This window comes from Borostomias antarcticus (genome assembly GCF_949987555.1).
Source record: "Borostomias antarcticus genome assembly, chromosome: 1".
NCBI classification, from domain to species: Eukaryota; Metazoa; Chordata; class Actinopteri; order Stomiiformes; family Stomiidae; genus Borostomias; species Borostomias antarcticus.
In genome coordinates, this window is record NC_140234.1 from 42,233,720 (window position 1) to 42,257,075 (window position 23,356).

Consider the following 23,356-nt stretch of genomic DNA (forward strand, 5'->3'; position numbering starts at 1 on the left):
ACAACAAGACTGCTTGCAATAAACAATAATAATTCTAACCCTATTGTAGTCTAATCTCGCTTATTGCATGTCGTTAAAACGCTGGTTGCAATAGACTAGACTGTGTGTGGTTACTGTTGTTGCCTTATGCTGTGCGTTATTGCTGGTATTCTAAATTGCAAATAACGTTAGAGGGGCGGCATAATGCACGCGCCGGAAATAATAAAGACAAAGTCTTATTCCAGCCAGATTTGTCCTGAAATGCCTGTCCTTAAAATGATTGGGGTATATAACAATTGAAAGTGTTACATCATTGATTAGCTATGTCAATAAATGAAAAGTAGTCTTGAGCTTCGAGTAACTTTACAACGCTTAGCTAACTAGCTAGCTACTAGCTAAAATCACTGAGGTAATTTTTAGTCTAATTTGTAATCTTTTGTCACAAATCTGGATGATTACATATATGACAACTAGCAATACATATAGGCTGTAGTGGACTCTAATTCCCAGAAAACCTGCGGTGTGGTCCTATTTCCCGGGTCCTATTTCGGCGTCTGCACGGCTGCAGCTGGATACTATTGTGCGATTGGTCATTTCGAGCAAATATCTCCCCTTTTACCGTGAACGCGCTCATAGCTAGATTGGACCAGCTGGGTCGACTTAACGAGTTGATAGCCACCGTCATAGTACAGTTTATCTGTGATTGCGGTTTACTCGAGCGAGCTAGCGAAAAGTTATCCTGGATATGTTGAACGAGCTTCGTAGTACGGGGCCCAGACCTGACGTTATAACCTTAGCTAACAATGCAAGCGAGCTAGCTAAACCGTGTGCAAGCTAGCTACAGTAAGCTAACAATTTTTAGTGTTTAGCTAGCTAATGTTATCTAGTGAGCGTCCAGACCGTCTTTTAAGATTTGACATCAGTCCAGCAAGCTAACGTTACCTGTTTTTGTTCTTCAGCTTTTTAAATCTTTTTGCTGGGCAGTTTTTGAAAATGAATGGTTGTTTGCCTGCGTCTTACTCTTTTCATTTTGCCTTGCTCAGCCAACATCAACCTGGAAAATACCCACAATGAGCTGCGGAAAGTTAGTAAAATGAATTAGCGTCTGATGCGTCTTTTCCAGGGATGCTACAAATGTAATTTTAACCTATATTGACAGATAACTATCTTTCCCCCAAACTAGCTCAAAAGTTATAAAAACAACAACAAAATAACCACAACAAAAAGGCAAAGTGGTGATGAAAAGAGAGGGTTTAAAAGCACACGTTTGCACCTTCACTTGAATAGTGGGTGCAGCTGTGCCGCTTGCTCTATAGCGCAGGAGCCAGTGTGTGTAGCATTACCTCTGGCAGACTGATCTACATTTATAACTGTCTTGGTTAGGAGTGGGAGTGGTGAGTATATGAGTAGGAGTGAGGGAGTATGTGAGTAGGAGTGAGGGAGTGGTGAGTATGTGAGTAGGAGTGAGGGAGTATGTGAGTAGGAGTGGGAGTGGTGAGTATGTGAGTAGGAGTGAGGGAGTATGTGAATAGGAGTGGGAGTGGTGAGTAGGAGTGAGGGAGTATGTGAGTAGGAATGGGAGTGGTGAGTAGGAGTGAGGGAGTATGTGAGTAGGAGTGAGGGAGTATGTGAGTGGGAGTGGTGAGTATGTGAGTATGTGAGTAGGAGCCAGTGTGTGTAGCATTACCTCTGACAGACTGATCTACATTTATAACTGTCTTGGTTAGGAGTGGGAGTGGTGAGTATGTGAGTAGGAGTGAGGGAGTATGTGAGTAGGAGTGGGAGTGGTGAGTATGTGAGTAGGAGTGAGGGAGTATGTGTCTGTACAGCATATTCTTGTTGACAGCCTTTAAGTATAGACTATTGGCTACACATAAATCAGTAGAGAGATTTGGTCATAACCCTGTCCAAGGGACTTGGGGGAGATGGGGTGGGGTTCTTGGGGACGGAGTGGTGCCAGGGTCCCAGCATGCGCTCGGACCAGACAAGAGTTGTCCAATCAGAGCTACTAATCCCTGCAAAGTTCACACTTTGAGGGGGCCCTTGGCACTGGCCACAGCTTTTACTAAGCAATAGTGCCCCCAAGCCTCAATGGCCAAAACAGTACCCCACCACAACACCCCCTAGTCATCCCCAAAAAACAACACCCCTGAACTCATTAAAACACAGAGCAGCATAGAGCAGCGCTGGGGTCGCTGGTGCTGTGATGTGGGTTCCAAACCAAATAAAGGAGCAAGTGGGGAGAGGGAGGTGTGGAGTGCCTGCATCCAAACCCTGTTATGCCCGAAGACATCAGGCTGGATAAGGGCCAAGCCTGAAGGGGTGACATGGAAGAAAGAGAGAGAAATACTCTGAGGGATAAATAGTCAGCCTACAGTGTACATGCATTCTATTACTCTTTCAGAAACAAAGTTAAATTTGTACAATCACTTTTGAAGACCTTAAATTAAATACCTTACAGTAGCTCGGTCTGTACAGGGGACTTTTTTATGAATGTGTTGGCATTTCTAGTATGGTATCTTGTACTGTGTCAGCATTTTATTACTGTAATAACAGGGAAAGTCATAAGAAAGATTTCCTCAGGCCGAATACAACACCACCTTATCCTAATTAGGGGCCAAGCACAAAGTGCGAAGCCCCTATTGTTATTGATGGTATTATTATTATTATTATTATTGGGGGCCAAGCAGCGAAGCGCTAAGCGCTGGCACCCATTGTTCTTGTACCTTTTCTTATTATTATTATTATTTATTATTATTCTTCTGCCATTGGAGTCTATGGCAGCCCATAGAACCGTATGGTAAAAAGTTGGGAAAATTGGCACACTCATTCATGACAGTCCCCAAAGTCTTCTCACCAAGACCCATGTCCACAGCTTGAACGCTCTAGCGCCACCAACCTGTCAAAGTTGGAGGTGCATTTGTGCATGCAACTTTTGACCTGTAAGCCTGATTTTCAAAAACGAGGCAGCGTTGGATTCCTTCGCTCAAGCCAAGTTCAACGTACCCTATGACATCATTTTCCACCATATTGGATTTCCCGCCATATTGGATTTAGTGTAAAACACTCAAAATGTATCTCCTCCTAGGTTTTTTCACCAATCTGCACCAAACGCAGTATGCACAATCTATAGACCGATGTCCACAAAAGTCTTACAGGGATTTTTGATTGTCCATTGCGTTCCCTCGTGACAGCCAATCAAAATTGGCCGAAAAGCTGCAAAACAGGAACTGGGGTCATATCTCAGTAATGTTTTAATCTATCAAAACCACATTTGGCACACTCATCCGGGACACACCCATGACATCTGTCCCCAAGCCTTACGTTGACATCTCGTGCACTCTAGCGCCACCAGCGTGTCAAAGTTGGAGTTGCGTTTATGCCAGTAACTTTTGAACTGTATGTCCAATCTTCAAAATGATGGTAGCAATGGATTCCCTGGCTCATGCCGAGTTCAAAACACCCCATGGTTTCATTATTACTTCATTTGTTTGATTGCAGAATGAAAGAAACACTTTTTGTCCTCTGCACAATTTCACCAGTTTCAGAGGTTTTTGGAAAAAGTCACACATTTTCTAAACTGCCATCCCTCTTCTAATTCTCACAGCTCATACACATTTTATATATCAAAACGTTCACACGACTCTTGGGATTCATAAAATCAAAAAAGCTAAGCTCTTCGATGTATATTTTTCACTCTGGGACAGTTCGAATAATGACTCCCCCCCTCCATTGAAATCAATGGAGCCACGCTCTAGAAAATCTCTCTTCGCTCTAGAATCTCTAACTGTTTCTAACTCTTCACCTCTCCTACACTTCTGAAGACCGAAGGACATTTTATACATGGAAATGTTCGCGTGATTGTCTGGATTCTGAAGAAGTAAATAGTTGAGCTATGCTATGTATACTTTTCGCTGTGTGACAATTTAAACAACGACACCCCCCCCTCTCACTCTACCGAGAGGAAGCAACCCTGCCAGGTGATATTAATTAAGTGCTCAGGACTCAGACTCACGGGGTTAGGGAAGGCTCACATGCCTTGTGGACTAGGGTGGTTCACTTTTGCAACATCCTGTGTGGCACAGTGGTTAGCGTGTCGGCCTTGCAAGCAGCAGGTACAGAGATCGAATCCTGTTCAACCATGTCTGACTTTTGACATTTTTTGCTTGTTGTCTTTGATGCGCTGGTCGTGCGTCCCGCTTGGCCCCCACAACGCTGCTTGCAGCTTTAATTTATTATTATTATTATTATTCCTCTGCCATTGTAGTCTATGGCAGCCCATATAAGCTTATGGTAGAAAGTTATGAAAATTGGCACACTCATTTGGGACAGTGCCCTGACCCTCCTCACCAAGTCTCATGTCCACACCTCACCCTCTCTAGCGCCACCAACGTGTCAAAGTTGGAGGTGCATTTATGCATGCAGCTTTTCTTCAGCAAGTCCAATTTTAAAACTTCAGGTGTCCTTCAATTCCTTGGCTCAAGCCGGATTCAACGCACTCTATGACGTCATTGTGGCCATCTTGGCTTCTCCGCCATTTTGAATGATGTGCAAAACCCTTAAAATGTATCTCCTCCTAGGAACTTTCACCAATTTGCAAAGAAATCGGTGGATGTCATCTATACACCAATGTCTACAAAGATTGTACAGGGATTTTTGATTATCCATTGCGTTCGCTCGTGACAGCCAATCAAAATTGGCAGAAAAGCTGCAAAACAGGAACTGGGGTCATATCTCAGTAATGTTTTAATCTATCAAAACCACATTTTGCACACTCATTCGGGACATACCCATGACATCTGTCACCAAGCCTCATGTTGACATCTTGTGCACTCTAGCGCCACCAGCGTGTCAAAGTTGGAGTTGCGTTTATGCCAGTAACTTTTGAGCTGTATGTCCAATCTTCAAAATTATGGTAGCAATGGATTCCCTGGCTCATGCTGAGTTCAAAACACCCCGTGGTTTCATTATTACTTCATTTGTTTGATTGCAGAATGAAAGGAACACTTTTTGTCTTCTGCACAATTTCACCAGTTTCAGAGTGGTGAAAGGCGCATTTTGGAAAAAGTCACACATTTTCTAAACTGCCATCCCTCTTCCAATTCTCACAGCTCATACACATTTTACATATCAAAACGTTCACACGACTCTTGGGATTAATAAAATCAAAAAAGCTAAGCTCTTCGATGTATATTTTTCACTCTGTGACAGTTCGAATAATGACTCCCCCCCCTCCATTGAAATCAATGGAGCCACGCTCTAGAAAATCTCTCTTCGCTCTAGAATCTCTAACTGTTTCTAACTCTTCACCTCTCCTACACGTCTGAAGACCGAAGGACATTTTATACATGGAAATGTTCGCGTGATTGTCTGGATTCTGAAGAAGTAAATAGTTGAGCTATGCTATGTATACTTTTCGCTGTGTGCCAATTTAAACAACGACACCCCCCCCTCTCACTCTACCGAGAGGAAGCAACCCTACCAGGTGATATTAATTAAGTGCTCAGGACTCAGACACACGGGGTTAGGGAAGGCTCACATGCCTTGTGGACTAGGGTGGTTCACCTTCGCAACAGCCTGCGTAGCACAGTGGTTAGCGTGTCGGCCTTGCAAGCAGCAGGTACAGAGATCGAATCCCGTTCAACCATATGTCTGACTTCCGAAAATCTCGGGCCCATCCTTGACCCTTGTCAAACATGTCACCACGTCAGTCTAGCTGATTCCTTGTCTGCTTGCAGTTAAACTGCTTGGCCCCCACATTCCTGCTTGCAGGTATATTTATTATTATTATTATTCTTTTTTCCGCCATGGGAGTCAATGGCAGCCTATAGAACGGAGTGGTAACTTTTTACCAAAATTTGCATGATGGTAGAGGATGATGTGCTGAGTCCATGGAGCACGACCCAGATCGATAAGCCAATAGGGGGCGCTATAGCAGCCGACTGAAGTTGCGAACTTTGAACAGGCATATCTCAGGCCCCGTTTGACCTACAGACATGACACTTTGCACACATATGTCTCTCCTCATGATGAACAAATTTGCCTCAAGGACCCATAACTTCCGGTTATATAGATTTTCCGCCATCTTGAATTTTTTGAAAAACACTTCAAATGTATCTTCTCCTAGGAATTTTGACCAATCTGCACGAAACTCGGTAGGCACATTCTCTAGACCAATGTCCACATAGGATGTTCAGGGATTTTCAATTTTCGAAAGGGTTCGCCCGCTACAGCCAATCAAATTTGGTGTCCAAGCCGCCAAACAGGAAGTGTGGTCATATCTCCGAAAATTGTTAATGTATTAAAGCCACATTTGGCACACTCATCGGGGACAGTCCCATGACCTCTGGCAGCAAGTGGCATTGCGACAGCTCAAACCTTCTAGCGCCACCACCATGTCAAAGTTGGAAGTGCGTTAATGCACACAACTTTTGACCTGTGTAACCGATTTTGAAAAATGAGGTACCGTTGGAATCCCTCGCTCATGCCGAGTTCATCGCATCCTATGATGTCATTTTCCACCAATTGGATTTCCCGCCATTTTGTATTTTGTGTAAAACACTTAAAATGTATCTTCTCCTAAGGATTTTCACCAATCTGCATAAAACTGGCTGTACACATTCTTTAGACTAATGTCCACAAAACTCCTAGAGGGATTTTCGATTGTCGAAGGTGTTCGCTCGCTACAGCCAATCGAATTTGGTGTCCAAGCCGCCAAACAGGAAGTGTGGTCAAATCTCAGTAAGGTTTTGATGTATCATAACCACATTAGGCACACTCATCGTGGACGGTCCCGAGACCCCTGTCACCAAGTCTATGTCGACACCTCAAAGTCTCTAGCGCCACCAACCTGTCAAAGTTGGAAGTGCGTATATTCTGAACCGTACGCCCGATTTTCAAAACTGCGGTAGCGATTTGAATAGACTCCTATGACGTGTTTCGCTTGTTGTCTTTTATGCGCTGGTCGCATGTCCTGCTTGGCCCCCACATTGCTGCTTGCAGCTATATTCTTATTATTGTTATTTTGCACAGTTCCTGTGGACAATCTTCAGAATTCTCTCAAGTTTGAGAAATTGTGGCATTACGGTAATTCAAAGGACTGACCAGGGACCTTTTTCCAAAATAGATCCCCGTCTTAATGGGACTCCCTGCTTTAATAAAGCTTACCTTTCTTCCTTTTCTTTTTGTTACAAATTGCCCCATCTGCTGGTAGAAAGATGTAATGCAAACTGTACCTGTAAATTACTTGACACCACTGATCTAGTCTTAGGGTAGTAATCCTGGCACTCACTCACCATGGTTCTCATTAATATGGCACTGCCAAAGAATAGAGTTAATAAGTCCAGACAAAACATAAGAGGCCAGCATCAGAAGTCAGTCGACGACATCTTAGAGAAGTGTTTGTATTCTTTCAGAAATGAGAATGAGATTTAGTTGTTAAGCGGATTTATCCGGCTATTGAGAGAGAAAGAGAGAGAGAAAGGCTGTTTTGTATCTATATGTGGGAAACTGTGCCTCTCTCATGTCCGGTGATGATAAACCAAGTGGGATGGAGTGAGGAATGGAGTCTGTGGTCCAGAGGAAATCTTAGCCTGAAGCCCATTGTGGTTCTGAACATTCCCCATCTACTGGACCTTGGGACGTGTGTAGATGGCAAGATGAGACAGATATGAACCTCGTCTCTGCCTTCAACCAAGATATGGAATCCTTTAGTAGTTAGACACTAGGACAAGGCCTATGAGTGTCAGAATTGGCATCTTCAAGTTCTCAAGTAATGAATTATGTTTGACTGAAATTAGGGTCAATGTCCATGAATCAACACAGAAAGGGCAAATAGATAAACCTAATGCAAACTGCGGCAACATGTGCTGTGTGATAAAGTTATGAAGTTATGATCTGGAGCTCAGATTAAGAAAGGCACCTGTAGATATGGGGTGTGTGTGAGTGTGTGTGATACCTGTTCTGATGGAGTACACACTCTAGTTCGTCACGCCCTGCAGCTCAGCGGCCTACGGGGGTGGGGAGAACACCCTGAGCATTAAGAAAACAATCAGAGCTGAGGCCTGTTTTACTGAGCCTATAAATGAAGGGCTGTCAGTCCTGGTGTTTACGGCTCATTGTTTGGACTCTGCTGACCTGCGCTCTGGTCAATAAAAGCTGCCTGCAGGGCCTGGTGTCCCGCCATCCTCTTTTACAATGCAAATTGTCACCATCTGAGGTGACATCTGAGGCTGGCAGACATGCGTCACTGATGGCTCTGTGTCACGCCATAGCCACTCTGCTAGGACTGGGTCCAGGCATTATCATTCCACCACCCTCCTCAAATACCTCAGCCACCCATCACTATCCTACCTCGTAGATTTATAAACCTCAAATCTTCAAAGCTCTCATTCACGCTGTGTAATTTCTGTGGATTCAGTCCTGTCAGACCTGCTAGAGGACATACATGTCAACATTGGGATTTGTAAATAAGATAACATCTTCTGAGAAGGAGTGTATTTGTCTACTTGACCAGTGTGGTCGATTTACATGACAGTAAAGCACAAACAGTACTGTTGTCCAATGCCATTCAATTTTCTGTAACAATCTTTCGCATCACACTAAATACCCTTTTAGAACAGGCCTTGCTGTATGGAATGCATAATAAAGCATTTATAACTGTGTGGAATGCATAATAAAGCCTTCATCAATCAATCAATCAATCAATCAATCAATCAATCAATCAATCAATTAATCAATCAATCAATCAATCAATCAAAGCTTTATTTGTATAGCGCATTTCATACCCAGAGGCAACACAATGCGCTTCACAGAGAACAAGGGAGGTGGGCATGACTCTTCTATTCTGTTTTAGGGGAGCTGCTTGCTACCTGTCACCTGGTAGTCAATGACTTCCTCTCTCAGAATATCCTTATTCAAGCTCAAACTAGGGAACAGTCAAGTAAAGTAGAACATTATCTGTCCCCCGAGGGGCAATTGGTTGTACAGCAGAAGAGAGAATAATAACACATAATAAATATCACTATACACACACACAATATCACACATAGACATGGCAATGAGAAGTAAACCATAATTAACAACAGGGCCCATTGCCTTGCCACTGCAAAATAAAACAGCAGTGTTGCTAACTGAACATTGTTGATTGATCTAAACCATGCGATACTTCATAACACTCAAAGTATGTGTTGCCAATTGTGTTTGTTGCCGTCAATTGTAAACTGTCCCTAGTAGCTACCTGTCCCTGGAGTGTAAACTGTCCCTAATAGCTACCTGTCCCTGGAGTGTAAACTGTCCCTAGCAGCTACCTGTCCCTGGAATGTAAACTGTCCCTAGTAGCTACCTGTCCCTGGAGTGTAAACTGTCCCTAGCAGCTACCTGTCCCTAGAGTGTAAACTGTCCCTAGTAACTACCTGTCCCTGGAGTGTAAACTGTCCCTAGTAACTACCTGTCCCTGGAGTGTAAACTGTCCCTAGCAGCTACCTGTCCCTGGAGTGTAAACTGTCCCTAGTAACTACCTGTCCCTGGAGTGTAAACTGTCCCTAGCAGCTACCTGTCCCTGGAGTGTAAACTGTCCCTAGTAACTACCTGTCCCTGGAGTGTAAACTGTCCCTAGCAGCTACCTGTCCCTGGAGTGTAAAGTGTCCCTAGTAACTACCAGTCCCTGGAGTGTAAACTGTCCCTAGCAGCTACCTGTCCCTGGAGTGTAGTCAGCCCAGATGCAGGCTGCTGTCCTCTCAGGTTTTTCAGGAGCTGGGAGTCCATTGGAAAGGAGGTGAACATTTTTCGCAAGGTCTTCACAGTTCTACAACTATATAATTTTAGTAGTTTATAATATATGTGTGCATTGGATAGTGGGAAACATTTCAGGCACACTATCAGACTTCTCAGGCTGTCAAAAGACAGGATCATAGTACTTATTATATATTAAACTACAGTTATACACTCACTGAAAGATTGTTTTGTCTTGGTTGAAATGGGAAACTCTACATTTCTGACCCTGGCTGGTATGAGGCCTGATCAGCACATCTCCTCTTCAGGCCTGTGAATTTGTACTCCCTCTGACTGTAGACAGTACCAGTAGTCATAACAAAATAACAGACATATTAATAATAAGCATTATCATATGTGATTATTCATCTTTTATTCTGTCATTATCCTAGGAAGTCATGACACCCAGAAAGGCAATATTAATGGTGCGTTCGTTTATAACTGGGAGGTGGCAAATTGCGACTTGCTACTAGGAATTATTAAATAAAACGCCGCATGAACTCACACTTCCTCGTCGCAAATTCAAATATGTTTCTCAGCCCCCAGTTGCCGGCTGACGTCAATATCATATCATATCATCATCATATCATTCGCTATAGCTCGAATGCACAGGTCGGAGGTAGGTATTTTGCCACTTGCGACTTGCCAGCTCCAACCACAAACGAATGCACCATTAATTCAACTAAAGGCTTTAAGGCAACACTCTAGATCATACTGTAAAGTGGAGAGATGGCTTGCCAGTTCATGAACTTTGTCTTTCCTAATGATGGTCAAACCATGCCTATATATATGGTGAAAAATGCAATCGAAACATAGCATAGTAAAGTGTAGATATTTCCTGAGTGGAGTTTACTATTACATTCAGTAGAGCACCCCACAGACTGACCCAGTGTTTCCAGCTCTCGCAAGACAAATCACAACCGCAGCTTCCAAAACAAGCCCAATAATAAATAATACATTTGCATATAATGACGTCACACGCTACTTGCTCATTAAAAGTCGATGGGTCGTTGTCTAGGGAAAATGCCCGCATGTACTGTATGTCTGAAAGAATACATTTGAAAACGGGCCACAAAACCAGGGCCCATTCTCAATATATAAACCTTTATTTAGCAAATGGACATATAGTGCCATAAACAGGACTTAAGCGCTGATAAGTTTGGTTAAAGCTAATAGGTAAAAGTAGTTGTAGTCTGTGACCCTGCGGGGGCGCGGCCCACTGCAGATATCCACCCTTTGAGTTGCTTTTCCTTCTCCCAGTCTTTATTCAATTTTTTTCCATACTTGCACCACATTGTTGGCATTGTGGAAAAAGCATTGAGGATGCTGCTAACAAAATGGTGAGACGACTCCAGGTCCTGAGAGTTCTTTCATAAGACAGCTAGGACAATGTGCAGCTGCATGATCAACAGACAGCTAGGACAATGTGCAGCTGCATGGTCAACAGATAGCTAGGACTATGTGCTGCTGCATGATCGACAGACGGCTAGGACAATGTGCAGCTGCATGATCAACAGACAGCTAGGACAATGTGCAGCTGCATGATCGACAGACAGCTAGGACAATGTGCAACTGCATGATCGACAGACAGCTACAGTAGGACAATGTGCAGCTGCATGGTCAACAGACAGCTAGGACAATGTGCAGCTGCATGATCGACAGACAGCTACAGTAGGACAATGTGCAGCTGCATGGTCAACAGATAGCTAGGACTATGTGCTGCTGCATGATCAACGTCATTGATCCTCTCCAATGACGGGGACGGGGTTGTGGGGTGCAGGATTGGTCAACATGGGCTGGGATTTGTTGTGGGACGGCACTGATATTACTGGCTGTAAGCAGCATCAGAGCTGTGCCCATGTGTACCCTTGCTTCACCAGACTCTCTTCAGGGGGGCTGAAAAGCTGTGTGTGAATAGTACAGGGCCCTGGAGGTGGTGGTGTTGGTGATGATAGTGTTGGTGGTCCTGGTGTTAGAGGTGTTGGTGGTCGTAATAGTGTTGGTGGTGTTGGAGGTGGTGATTGTTAAGTTAACTTTGGTGGGTGCTTATAGTACAGTTAATACGATAGCCCTAATACAGTTTTGTGAGTTTCTTCTAATGCAGTCTTTACGGTAAACTGGAGGAATGCGGAAGGCGCGCTGTGCGCGGGTGTTGGGGGTTTTAGGTGTTCTGTTGGCTGTGGCCATGATGCTGCTGAGAGCATAAATAAACTGAGTTTACTAAGTACAGTTGTCTTATTTGGAACTAACAATGGTAGCAGAGGATGGCTGCCTCTTATGGTAATAACTACAGACTGCCTCCTGAGTTTGATGAGAAGAAGTCTTTTGAGAGTTGGAAAAATGAAGTGGAAATATGGAGACTGGTGACGGACTTGTGCAAGAAGAAACAAGCGTTGGCTGTAGCCCTATGGTTGAAGGGTAGGGCGAGGGATATTGCTTAAGGAATACCTGCGGATGATCTAAATAAGGATGATGGAATTACCACTTTGATTCGGGAACTTGACAATGTGTTTTTGAGAGAAGAGAAGGACAGGGCATACGAAGCCTATTCTGAGTTCGATCGGATATCGCGGGAGAATGCCGTCTCGATGGTGGACTATATTGTTGATTTTGAACAGAAATATAACAGGATGCGTAAATTCGATATGGTTCTACCCGATGCTGTTTTAGCATTTAAACTACTGGATACAGCAGGTATCGACGTGAAAGACAAGCAACTGGCATTGACTGCATGTGGTAGGCATACTTTTGTTGATATGAAGTCAGCACTAAAACGCATATTTGGAGACAAGCATGAGCAAAAGGCGGGAGTCATTAAAGTGAATCAGGATGCAGCATACTACACAGATCAAAGAAGAGAGCAGCCACAAGCCCAAGGTGGGCAAGCTAGAGGACCACTCGCAGGCACAAATCCACTTGAGTAAGTATGAAAGACGAACGAAGTGTGGAATTTGTCAAAGCACATTCCACTGGGTGAAAGATTGCCCACATAAGAAAGAACTTGTAAAGATGACAGACCAAAATGAATGCACGGGAGAACCTGATGAGTGTAATATAACACTGTTTTCTAAGGAATCGGATGCGGAAATATTCATGGTTGAGGCACTGGGATCGGCTGTCATTGATACGGCATGCACGAGGACTGTATGTGGTGAAAAATGGCTGGATAACTATGTAGGGGGACTAAATGAGAGCCAAGTAAAAAAAAGTAGTTAACACACAGAGTAACAAGCCTTTCAAGTTTGGGGATGGGCGAGTTGTAAATTCTACAAAAAAGGTAAAAATACCAGCCAAGATAGGAGAAACAAAATGTTGTATTGAAACAGAAGTAGTCCCATCTGACATCCCTTTACTGCTAAGTAAAATGTGGCTAAAGAGAGCAGGAGCTGTGTTGAACTTGGAGAACGAAACAGCGATAATGTTTCGGCAACCAATAGCTCTGGAGTTGACTTCATCAGGACACTACTGTCTAAACATACTGGATAAAGAGTCCCCAAGTGATACATATGAGAATGTGGTTCTGGCCATCACAGAGAATATGACAAAGGAACAAAAACACAAAGCTTTACTTAAACTTCACAAGCAATTTGAACATGCATCCGTTGATAAACTAAAGAAGCTCCTGACAAATGCTGGAAATACAGATGATGAGTGCACTGCTATTCCAGAGGAAATAGTAGGAAAATGTGAGATATGTCTTAAGTACAGCAAGGCTAAGCCCAAGCCTGCTGTTGGTCTTCCCATGGCCTCCAGATACAATGAGACTGTGGCAGTAGATCTACATTAGCTAGAACCTAATGTGTGGTATCTACACATCATCGACCACTTTACTTGCTTTAGTGCGGGTAGCATTGTGACCACAAAGAAACCAAGTGTGATAGTGAAATCCTTCGTACATTCCTGGATCAGTGTCCATGGTCCACCAGAGCGTCTCTTCAGTGACAATGGCGGAGAGTTCAACAATGAGGAAATAAGAGACATGGCAGAGAACTTCAATATCGAGATCAAAACGACGGCTGGCTACAGTCCATGGAGCAATGGCTTGCTGGAACGCCACAACCAAACACTTACAGAGGTGATACTGAAGGTAAAACTTGAAAAAAGGACTTGACTGGAGAACGGCTCTGGATTGGGCACTCATGGCGAAGAACACAATGCAGAACGTGCATGGCTTTAGTCCACATCAGCTGGTGTTTGGACAGAACCCAAACCTTCCCTCTGTGTTAGTCGATCAGCCACCTGCTTTGGAGGGAACTACCATGAGCGCATGGGTGGGACAGCACATAACAGCATTACACGCAGCAAGGAAAGCTTTCACAGAGGCAGAATGCTCAGAGAGAATCAGAAGAGCTCTTCGAAAGCAGCTTCGTCCAACAGATGAGAAGTATGAAACTGGGGACAAAGTGTTCTACAAAAGGACAGGCTGTGTTGAATGGAAAGGCCCTGGAGTTGTGATAGGGCAAGATGGGGTGGTGATCTTTGTACGCCATGGTGGGACCTATGTCAGGGTTCATCATTCTAGGCTGCGGAAGGTGGATCAGGGGAAAGTAGATGCTAGTGAGGGTCTAGAGCAACCTGGGGAAAATGACACTGAGGGCAATATGAATGTATCTGTTACTGATAGTGATATGAATGTACCTGTTACTGATGATGATATGTATGTTGATATGAACAATGACATTGGGAATATGCATGTTACTAATGGTGATATAGGTGGTGACATGAACAATGACGGTGAGGCTGGGGGTATAGCAGACCATGATATAGATAACTCTCAGGGTATCAATCATAAGGATAATCACCAGACAGGCATAAGGGTAGGAGCCTCCCTAGGGCTGAAAACAGGTCAGACAATCAGCTTTGTGGATTATGTAACAGGTGCTTCTCACACAGCTAAAGTAATGGGACGAGCAAGAAAGGCTACAGGGAATAACAGAAACTGGTACAACCTACAGTACTTAGATCCTTCTGACATCGCCGGTACTTTGGGGTCAGCTGATCTTGGTAAGGTAGACAACCTTCAGGTTAACCCAGTGTTAGGGCTAGCGGAGGAGGACCCAAAAGCAGACTCAAAACGGCTTGGAGGTGAAGCCCGGAGGCGTGTTTATTGGTCTGGCCAGGCAGGATCAGGTCGGAGAGGCAAGCGGGGGGTCAGGCAGGGACGTGGTAGTCAGACAGACGTGGGTCGGGCAGGAGCGTGGTACTCAGACAGGCGTGGGTCAGGCAGGAGCGTGGTACTCAGGCAGGCGTGGGTCAGGCTGGAGCGTGGTAGTCAGACAGGCGTGGGTCAGGCAGGTTCGTGGTCCTCAGGCAGGCGTGGGTCAGGCAGGTTAACTAGGATAAATGAAAACAAAGAACGGTGAGACAGGCTCGAGTAAGGAGTAGGGATTTAGCTGGAGTCGTGTTACCCACTGGGTTGGTCAACGATCTGGCACAGAGGGCTGTGTGGACCGGCTTCTTATCCTGCTGGCGATTGGTTGATCAGGACCAGGTGCGTTGAGGTGTGGAGGAGAGGCAATCAAGGTGACGCACGGCAGGTGTGGATCGGGGGCGTGTCTGGCTTGTGACCGCAGACGTGCCCGCAGTTCCCGCTGCAGGCTCTGGGAGGTGCTGGGGGAAACGGAGTCCGGCACTGGAGAGACAGGGTCAGGCTGGGGGACAGGCTGGGGACCAGCGTCAGAACCGGGGCTCGAGCCGGGGTCAGGGGGCCGAGGAGGTGGACGAGGCTGACGCGGCGGTGCCGTGACAGGACCCCCCCCTCTACGGGCGCCACCTGGCGACCGACCGGGCTGGCCAGGATGGTCACGGTGGAAATCCCGGATAAGAGAGGGGTCCAGGATGAACCTACGGGGCACCCAGCACCGCTCCTCGGGCCCATAGCCCTCCCAGTCCACAAGGTAGTGCAACCCCCGACCCCGCCGACAGGCCCCCAGGAGCCGTCGGACAGTCCAGGCCGGCTGGTCGTCGATGATCCGGACAGGTGGCGGGGTGTCGCCTGGCGGGCACAGAGGGCTGACAGGAGCAGGCTTAACACGGGAGACATGGAACGTGGGATGTATCCTCATGGACGGGGGCAGCTGCAGTCTGACAGCAGAAGGGTTAACCACACTGTCTATCTTGTAAGGACCAATGTAGCGGGGTGTGAGCTTATGTGACGAGGCCCGCAGGGGGATGTCCTTGGAGGAGAGCCAGACCGCCTGGCCGGGCTGGTAGACAGGGGCCGGGGTCCGATGGCGGTCTGCCTGGTGCTGGCTCCGACGGGTGGAACGAACAAGCGCGGCTCGGGCATCCCTCCACACCTTGTGGCAGCGGCGGAGATGGACCTGGACTGAGGGCACGGCGAGCTCCTCCTCCTGCTCAGGGAATAGAGGTGGTAGATATCCCAGGGAGCATTCAAACGGAGACAAGCCAGTGGAAGAGCTAGGAAGGGAGTTATGGGCATACTCCACCCAGGGAAGGTATCGGCTCCAGGTAGCGGGGTTACGACCAGTGACACAGCGCAGGGCTTTCCCCAGGTATTGGTTGGCTCGCTCGGCTTGCCCATTGGTCTGGGGATGGTAACCCGAGGACAGACTCACCGAAGCCCCGATGGCCCGACAAAACTCCCTCCACACCTGGGAAGTGAACTGTGGACCTCGGTCAGAAACGATGTCCGCAGGGATGCCATGGAGCCGGACCACGTGGGTCACCAGAAGGTCAACAGTCTCAGACGCAGAGGGGAGCTTGGGCAGAGGCACAAAATGGACGGACTTGGAAAAACGGTCCACAATAGTCAGTATGGTGGTGTTACCCTGGGAAGGGGGCAGTCCAGTCACGAAGTCCAGACCTATGTGGCTCCACGGGCGACCAGGGACCGGCAGGGGGCGCAGCAGACCGGAGGCGGGTTGGTGCGAGGCCTTGCTCCGTGCACACACCGTGCAGGCCCGGACGTACTCCCTGGTGTCCTGGGCCATGGAGGGCCACCAGAACCGTCTCCTGAGAAGGGCTAGAGTGCGGCTGGACCCCGGATGGCAGGCAAACTGGGAGGCATGAACCCACTGGAGGACCTGGGGACGGACATGGTCAGGGACAAACAGGCAGTTAACAGGGCCGTTACCTGGGTCAGGCTGGGTCCTCTGGGCCTCCTTCACCAGTCCTTCGATCTCCCAAGTTACAGCGGCCACCACACATGAGGGAGGAAGGATGGTGTCTGGTTCGTCAGTGTCCTGGTTGGGGGGAGCATACTGGCGAGACAGGGCGTCAGGCTTGACATTGCGGGATCCTGGACGATAGGTGATGGTAAAATTGAAACGACCAAAAAACAGAGCCCACCTGGCTTGCCGCAGGTTCAGTCTCTTGGCATTCTCGATGTAGGTCAGATTCTTGTGGTCAGTCCACACAATGAAAGGCACCTCAGCTCCCTCCAACCAGTGCCTCCACTCCTCAAGGGCTAGCTGGACAGCAAGCAGTTCCTTATTGCCCACGTCGTAGTTACGCTCCGCGGGCTCCAGCCGGCGGGAGAAGAACGCACAGGGGTGGACTTTACCATCAGTGGGTGATCGCTGGGACAGCACTGCCCCCACTCCACTGTCCGACGCGTCGACCTCCACAATAAACTGGAGAGAGGGATCAGGCTGGGTGAGGACCGGAGCAGACGTGAAGAGCCTCTTCAGCTCATCGAAGGCCGCCCCCGCCTCGGGGGTCCACGAGAAGGGGACGTTCTTGGAGGTGAGCGCGGTCATGGGAGCGGCCACCCGGCTGTAGTTGCGGATGAAGCGCCTGTAGAAATTGGCAAATCCTAGGAACCTCTGGAGGTCCTTACGGTTCTTGGGGACAGGCCAGCTCACCACCGCCCTGATCTTCTCGGGGGTAGCCTGCACCTGGCCACTGCCGATGATGAAGCCCAGGAACTGCACAGAGGTGACGTGGAATTCACACTTCTCCGCTTTCACAAACAGCTTATTCTCCAGAAGCCTCTGGAGAACCTGTCTGACATGTGCGATGTGCTCCTCATGGGAGCGAGAAAAAATTAGGATGTCGTCTAGGTAGACAAAAACACAGCGGTGGAGGAAGTCCCGGAGGACGTCATTTATCAGGGCCTGGAATACTGCAGGGGCGTTGGTAAGTCCAAATGGCATGACACGGTACTCGAAGTGTCCGAGCGGGGTGTTGAACGCTGTTTTCCATTCATCTCCCTCTCTGATACGGACCAGGTGATACGCGTTTCTAAGATCGAGTTTGGAGAATATGGTAGCTCCCTGGAGGGGTTCAAAGGCAGAGGCGAGGAGGGGCAGAGAGTACTTGTTCCTCACTGTTATGCTATTTAGGGCCCGGTAGTCGATGCAGGGTCGCAAGGTGCTGTCCTTCTTGGCCACAAAAAAGAATCCAGCACCTACCGGAGAGGACGAGGGCTTGATGATGCCTGATGCCAGGGAGTCACGGATGTAGGTCTCCATCGCTTCCCGTTCAGGCCTGGACAGGTTGAACAAACTCCCAGATGGCAAGGGGGCTCCAGGGAGGAGTTCAATGGAGCAATCATAAGGGCGGTGGGGTGGCAGAGTAAGGGCCCGCTGCTTACTGAACACCTCCCCAATGTCATGGTACTCGGGAGGGACTATGGACAGGTCTGGGGGTCCAAATGGGGCGATGGCGCCCCCAGCAGGCGGCAGGGCCGACGTGAGACAGGTGTTATGGCAGTAGGGGCTCCAGCCACTCACCTTATTAGTGATCCAGTCAATGTGTGGGTTGTGACGTCTCAGCCAGGGCTGACCCAGAACAATGGGGCTTAGAGACGAGGAGATGACTAGGAGGGACATGGACTCATGGTGGTTACCTGACAGAACCACATCAAGAGGCTCGGTGACATGGGAAACGTTGGCTAAGAGCCCGCCACTCAGGTCATGGACGTCAATGGGGGTGTCACGGGGTATGGTGGTGATGCCAGCTTGACGGACCAACTGAGAGTTGATAAAGCAGTCGTCGGCCCCGGAATCAACCAGAGCGGGTACAGTGAAGGACTGCCGATTAACAATAATAGTGGCCTCGAGGTGCATGCGCCCCAGGGCATCGGCGGAGGACATCACATTGAAACCGGCTCCGGCGGTCCTAGACTGCCTGGGAGGGGGTGTGGGAGACGAAGCACCGCTCACCAGCGATCCCACTTTCACTGGCGAGCTTGGGCTTTTGGCCGAACGGGGCAGGACACGCGGCTGTGTCCGGGCTGGCCGCAGTAAAAACAGAGGCGCTCATTTACCCTACGGGCGCGTTCCGCCTCGGTTAGGCGTGCTCCGCCTAGCTGCATGGGTTCGTCTGAGGCAGGGTATATCGAGGCCGGCTGAAAGGGGACCGTTTCATTGTTAGGACCCGGGGAAGTTCGAGGCGGTAGACTGGGAAAGCGCTGACTAGCGACCCGAACTGCGGGAGTAGGAGCACGGAGATTCCTCTCTTTCCTGCGCTCTCGAAGGCGGGTTTCTATCTTGACAGCAAGGGAAATCAGGAGATCGAGAGAAGCCGGCTCATCTCTGAGTGCCAACTCGTCTTTAAGAGACTCAGACAGACCCGCTTGAAAGGCTGACTGTAGCGCCGTGTCATTCCATCCACTATCCGCTGCTAGTATTCTGAACTCGATAGAGTACTCGGCAACACTATGGCTTCCCTGCTGAATGCGCATAAGGCGAGAGGCGGAATCGTGGCCCAGGAGTGGATGGTCAAACACCTTTCTGAACTCGGAGCGGAACGCGCTGTAGGAATTCAGACAGGAAGCCTTGGCCCTCCATGTAGCCTCGAACCAGCCAAGCGGCTGGCCGGTGAGATGGCTGGACACAAACGCGATCTTCTCAGAATCCTGGGAGTACATGCTGGGCTGGTGAGTAAAAATAAAATCACACTGCATGAGAAATGTGGAGCACTGCACTACGTCGCCGTCATAGGGCTTGGGGTTAGAGAGGTTTGGCTCCCGCCGGTGTAATACCCCTGGGGCATCACGTTCAGCGGCAGGGGCAAGGCCAGCAACGGGGTTGTCTTCCGGGGCTGGGAGAACGACTAACCGGCCCACCTGCTCACTGAGGGTTGCTAGGGTCTGGGCGATGGACTGCAGGTTGCGCTCTGTCTGGGCGGTCTGCTCAGAGAGTGTCTGCATCCCCGTACCAAGCTGTTCCACGGCGGCTCGGGTCTCACGGAGAGCATTCGCATGTTGTCCAACGATGAGGCCCTGGCTGGTGATGGCTTGGCGAAGGGCGTCCGCTGGGTCCATTTGAGGCCAGATCGTTCTGTTAGGGCTAGCGGAGGAGGACCCAAAAGCAGACTCAAAACAGCTTGGAGGTGAAGCCCGGAGGCGTGTTTATTGGTCTGGCCAGGCAGGATCAGGTCGGAGAGGCAAGCGGGGGGTCAGGCAGGGACGTGGTAGTCAGACAGGCGTGGGTCGGGCAGGAGCGTGGTACTCAGACAGGCGTGGGTCAGGCAGGAGCGTGGTACTCAGGCAGGCGTGGGTCAGGCAGGAGCGTGGTAGTCAGACAGGCGTGGGTCAGGCAGGTTCGTGGTCCTCAGGCAGGCGTGGGTCAGGCAGGTTAACTAGGATAAATGAAAACAAAGAACGGTGAGACAGGCTCGAGTAAGGAGTAGGGATTTAGCTGGAGTCGTGTTACCCACTGGGTTGGTCAACGATCTGGCACAGAGGGCTGTGTGGACCGGCTTCTTATCCTGCTGGCGATTGGTTGATCAGGACCAGGTGCGTTGAGGTGTGGAGGAGAGGCAATCAAGGTGACGCACGGCAGGTGTGGATCGGGGGCGTGTCTGGCTTGTGACCGCAGACGTGCCCGCAGTTCCCGCTGCAGGCTCTGGGAGGTGCTGGGGGAAACGGAGTCCGGCACTGGAGAGACAGGGTCAGGCTGGGGGACAGGCTGGGGACCAGCGTCAGAACCGGGGCTCGGGCCGGGGTCAGGGGGCCGAGGAGGTGGACGAGGCTGACGCGGCGGTGCCGTGACACCCAGTGGATAGTGTAGAACTATGTTCTGATATGCAGCAAAATTATGTATTAGTAACAGACGGTGTATCATTTGATGAACTATCAAAACAAGGCTAGGCTAAACAAGATGAGATCAGTAGCTGGAAGGAGAATGGGGGGTTTGAGGAGGTAAAAGATGTGGGTCAAAGGCAGGTGTCAACTAGATGGGTGTGTACACTAAAAGAAACCCCTGATGGTATAATACCCAAAGCGCGTCTTGTGGCTAGGGGTTTTGAAGAATTAAACTCAAAAGATCTACAGAAGGACTCACCTACATGCTCATCTGAGTCCCTCAGACTACTCATGTCAGTTATATGTCAGAAAACATGGACATTGAACTCTATGGATATCAAGTCAGCTTTTCTTCAAGGAATGGACCTGTCTCGGGACATCCACATTCGCCCTCCTCCTGAGGCTAAAGGTGAGGGAACACTGTGGAAGCTAAGAAAATGTGTCTATGGACTCACTGATGCCTCGCTTTACTGGTACAACAGAGTCAAAGCAACTATGCTGAACACAGGGGCCACTATGTCACAAGTGGATCCTGCTGTCTTCTACTGGCTTGATGAAGAGTGTAATGTGACTGGTGTCCTTGCCTGTCATGTGGATGATTTCATCTGGGGTGGCTCGCACGCATTTGTCACTACAATCATCCCCCACCTCAAAACAGTTTTCCAAGTGGGACGTGAGGAACAGGACAACTTTCGCTACGTGGGAATGGAGCTCACCACACTAGATGGAGAAGTGCTCGTACAACAAGAGATCTACATAAAGAATCTTCAGTCCATTCTCATAGACCCATCAAGAGCTTTGCAGCGTGATGCTCTTCTCACAGAGTGTGAGACTAACGACCTAAGATCAAAGATAGGACAACTCTTATGGGTGGCTAGACAGAGTAGGCCAGATATCATGTTTGATACATGCATCCTTGCAGCCAATCTAAAACATGCTATACAAACCATGCATGAAGCGATAAGGTAGTAAGAAAACTGAAATCAGAACATGTCACCCTGAAGTTTCAGAACTTAGGAAAGAAGGACTCTTTAAAGCTTGTTGTTTTCAGTGATGCTTCCATGGGAAATCTCCCAGATGGAGGAACACAAGGAGGACATATCATAGTGCTGATGGGTGAGGAAGGACGATTCTCGCCAATCTGCTGGCAATCAAAAAGGATCAGAAGAGTGGTTCGTAGCACGCTGGCAGGAGAGACACTTGCTCTGGCTGATGGTATTGATAATGCCATATTTCTGTCCTCCCTCTATTCTGAATTTACCACAGGAACGGTCAAACAGCGCACCCTACCTGTGATATGTGTAACAGACAACTACTCCCTTGTGGATGCCATCAAGTCCACCAAGTCAGTGACTGAGAAACGACTGAGACTAGAAATAAGTGGAATCAAAGAACTTATCCAGAGCAAAAGGATCCAACGTATTCTGTGGTCAACTACAAAGGAACAGCTGGCAGACTGTCTGACCAAAAAGGGAACATCTTCCCTGGTATTGCTTGAGGCACTGAAGAATGGACAGTGGAAGCTTGTTAACTGAATGACTGTTTATAAATATGTTTTTTGTTTTCCTGAATTATCCTTGAAGTTTTTTTGTTTAAAAAAAGAGACGAGATTGTTAAGTTAACTTTGGTGGGTGCTTATAGTACAGTTAATACGATAGCCCTAATACAGTTTTGTGAGTTTCTTCTAATGCAGTCTTTACGGTAAACTGGAGGAATGCGGAAGGTGCGCTGTGCGCGGGTGTTGGGGGTTTTAGGTGTTCTGTTGGCTGTGGCCACGATGCTGCTGAGAGCAAAAATAAACTGAGTTTACTAAGTACAGTTGTCTTATTTGGAACTAACAGTGATGTTGGTGGTGCAGGTAGTAGTGGTGGTGGTGGTCCTGGTGTTGGTGATGTTGTTGGTATTTGGTGGTGTTGGAGGTGGTGTTGGTGGTGGAAGTAGTAATGGTGTTGGCGGTCCTGGTGTTGGTAATGTTGTTGGTGGTGGTGTTGGTAGTGTTGGTGGTGGTGTTGGTATAGTTGGTGGTGGTGTTGGTAGAGTTGGTGGTTGGTGTTGGTAGTGTTGCTGGTGGTGTTGGTAGTGTTTCTGTTGTTGGTAGTGTTGTTGGTAGTGTTGGTGGTGTTGGTGGTGACGCTGGTAGTGTTGGTGGTGTTAGTAGTGTTACTGGTGGTGTCGATGGTAGTGTTAGTGTTGGTGGTGTTGGTAGTGGTGGTGGTAGTGTTGGTAGTGTTGGTGGTGACGTTGGTAGTGTTGGTGGTGTTGGTGGTGGTAGTGTTGGTGGTGACGTTGGTAGTGTTGGTGGTGTTGGTAGTGGTGGTAGTGGTGGTGGTAGTGTTGGTGTTGGTAGTGTTGGTGGTGGTGTTGGTAGTGTTGGTGGTGACGTTGGTGGTGTTGGTAGTGTTAGTGGTGGTATTTGTAGTGTTAGTGGTGGTGGTGTTGATGGTAGTGTTGGTGTTGGTAGTGGTGGTAGTGGTGGTGGCGTCGATGGTGGTGTTGGTAGTGTTAGTGGTGGTGGTGTCGATGGTAGTGTTTCTGGTGTTGGTGGTGGTGGTAGTGTTAGTGGTGTTGGTAGTGTTAGTGGTGGTGGTAGTGTTAGTGATGTTGGTGGTGTCG

The 23,356-nt window shown here is 48.2% G+C and overlaps 1 protein-coding gene across 1 annotated transcript in view; it reads right to left on the reverse strand.

The window, feature by feature from the left end:
• gmnc (geminin coiled-coil domain containing) overlaps positions 1 to 21,036 on the reverse strand; it is a gene marked incomplete at both ends in the record, with an annotated part of 45,718 nt that extends 24,682 nt beyond the window's left edge. Inside the window, one exon of the mRNA XM_084462065.1 lies at positions 21,007 to 21,036. Coding sequence (XP_084318191.1) covers positions 21,007 to 21,036 — 30 coding nt within the window. The remainder of the gene's footprint in view (positions 1 to 21,006) is intronic.
• Positions 21,037 to 23,356: the final 2,320 nt, after the last annotated feature.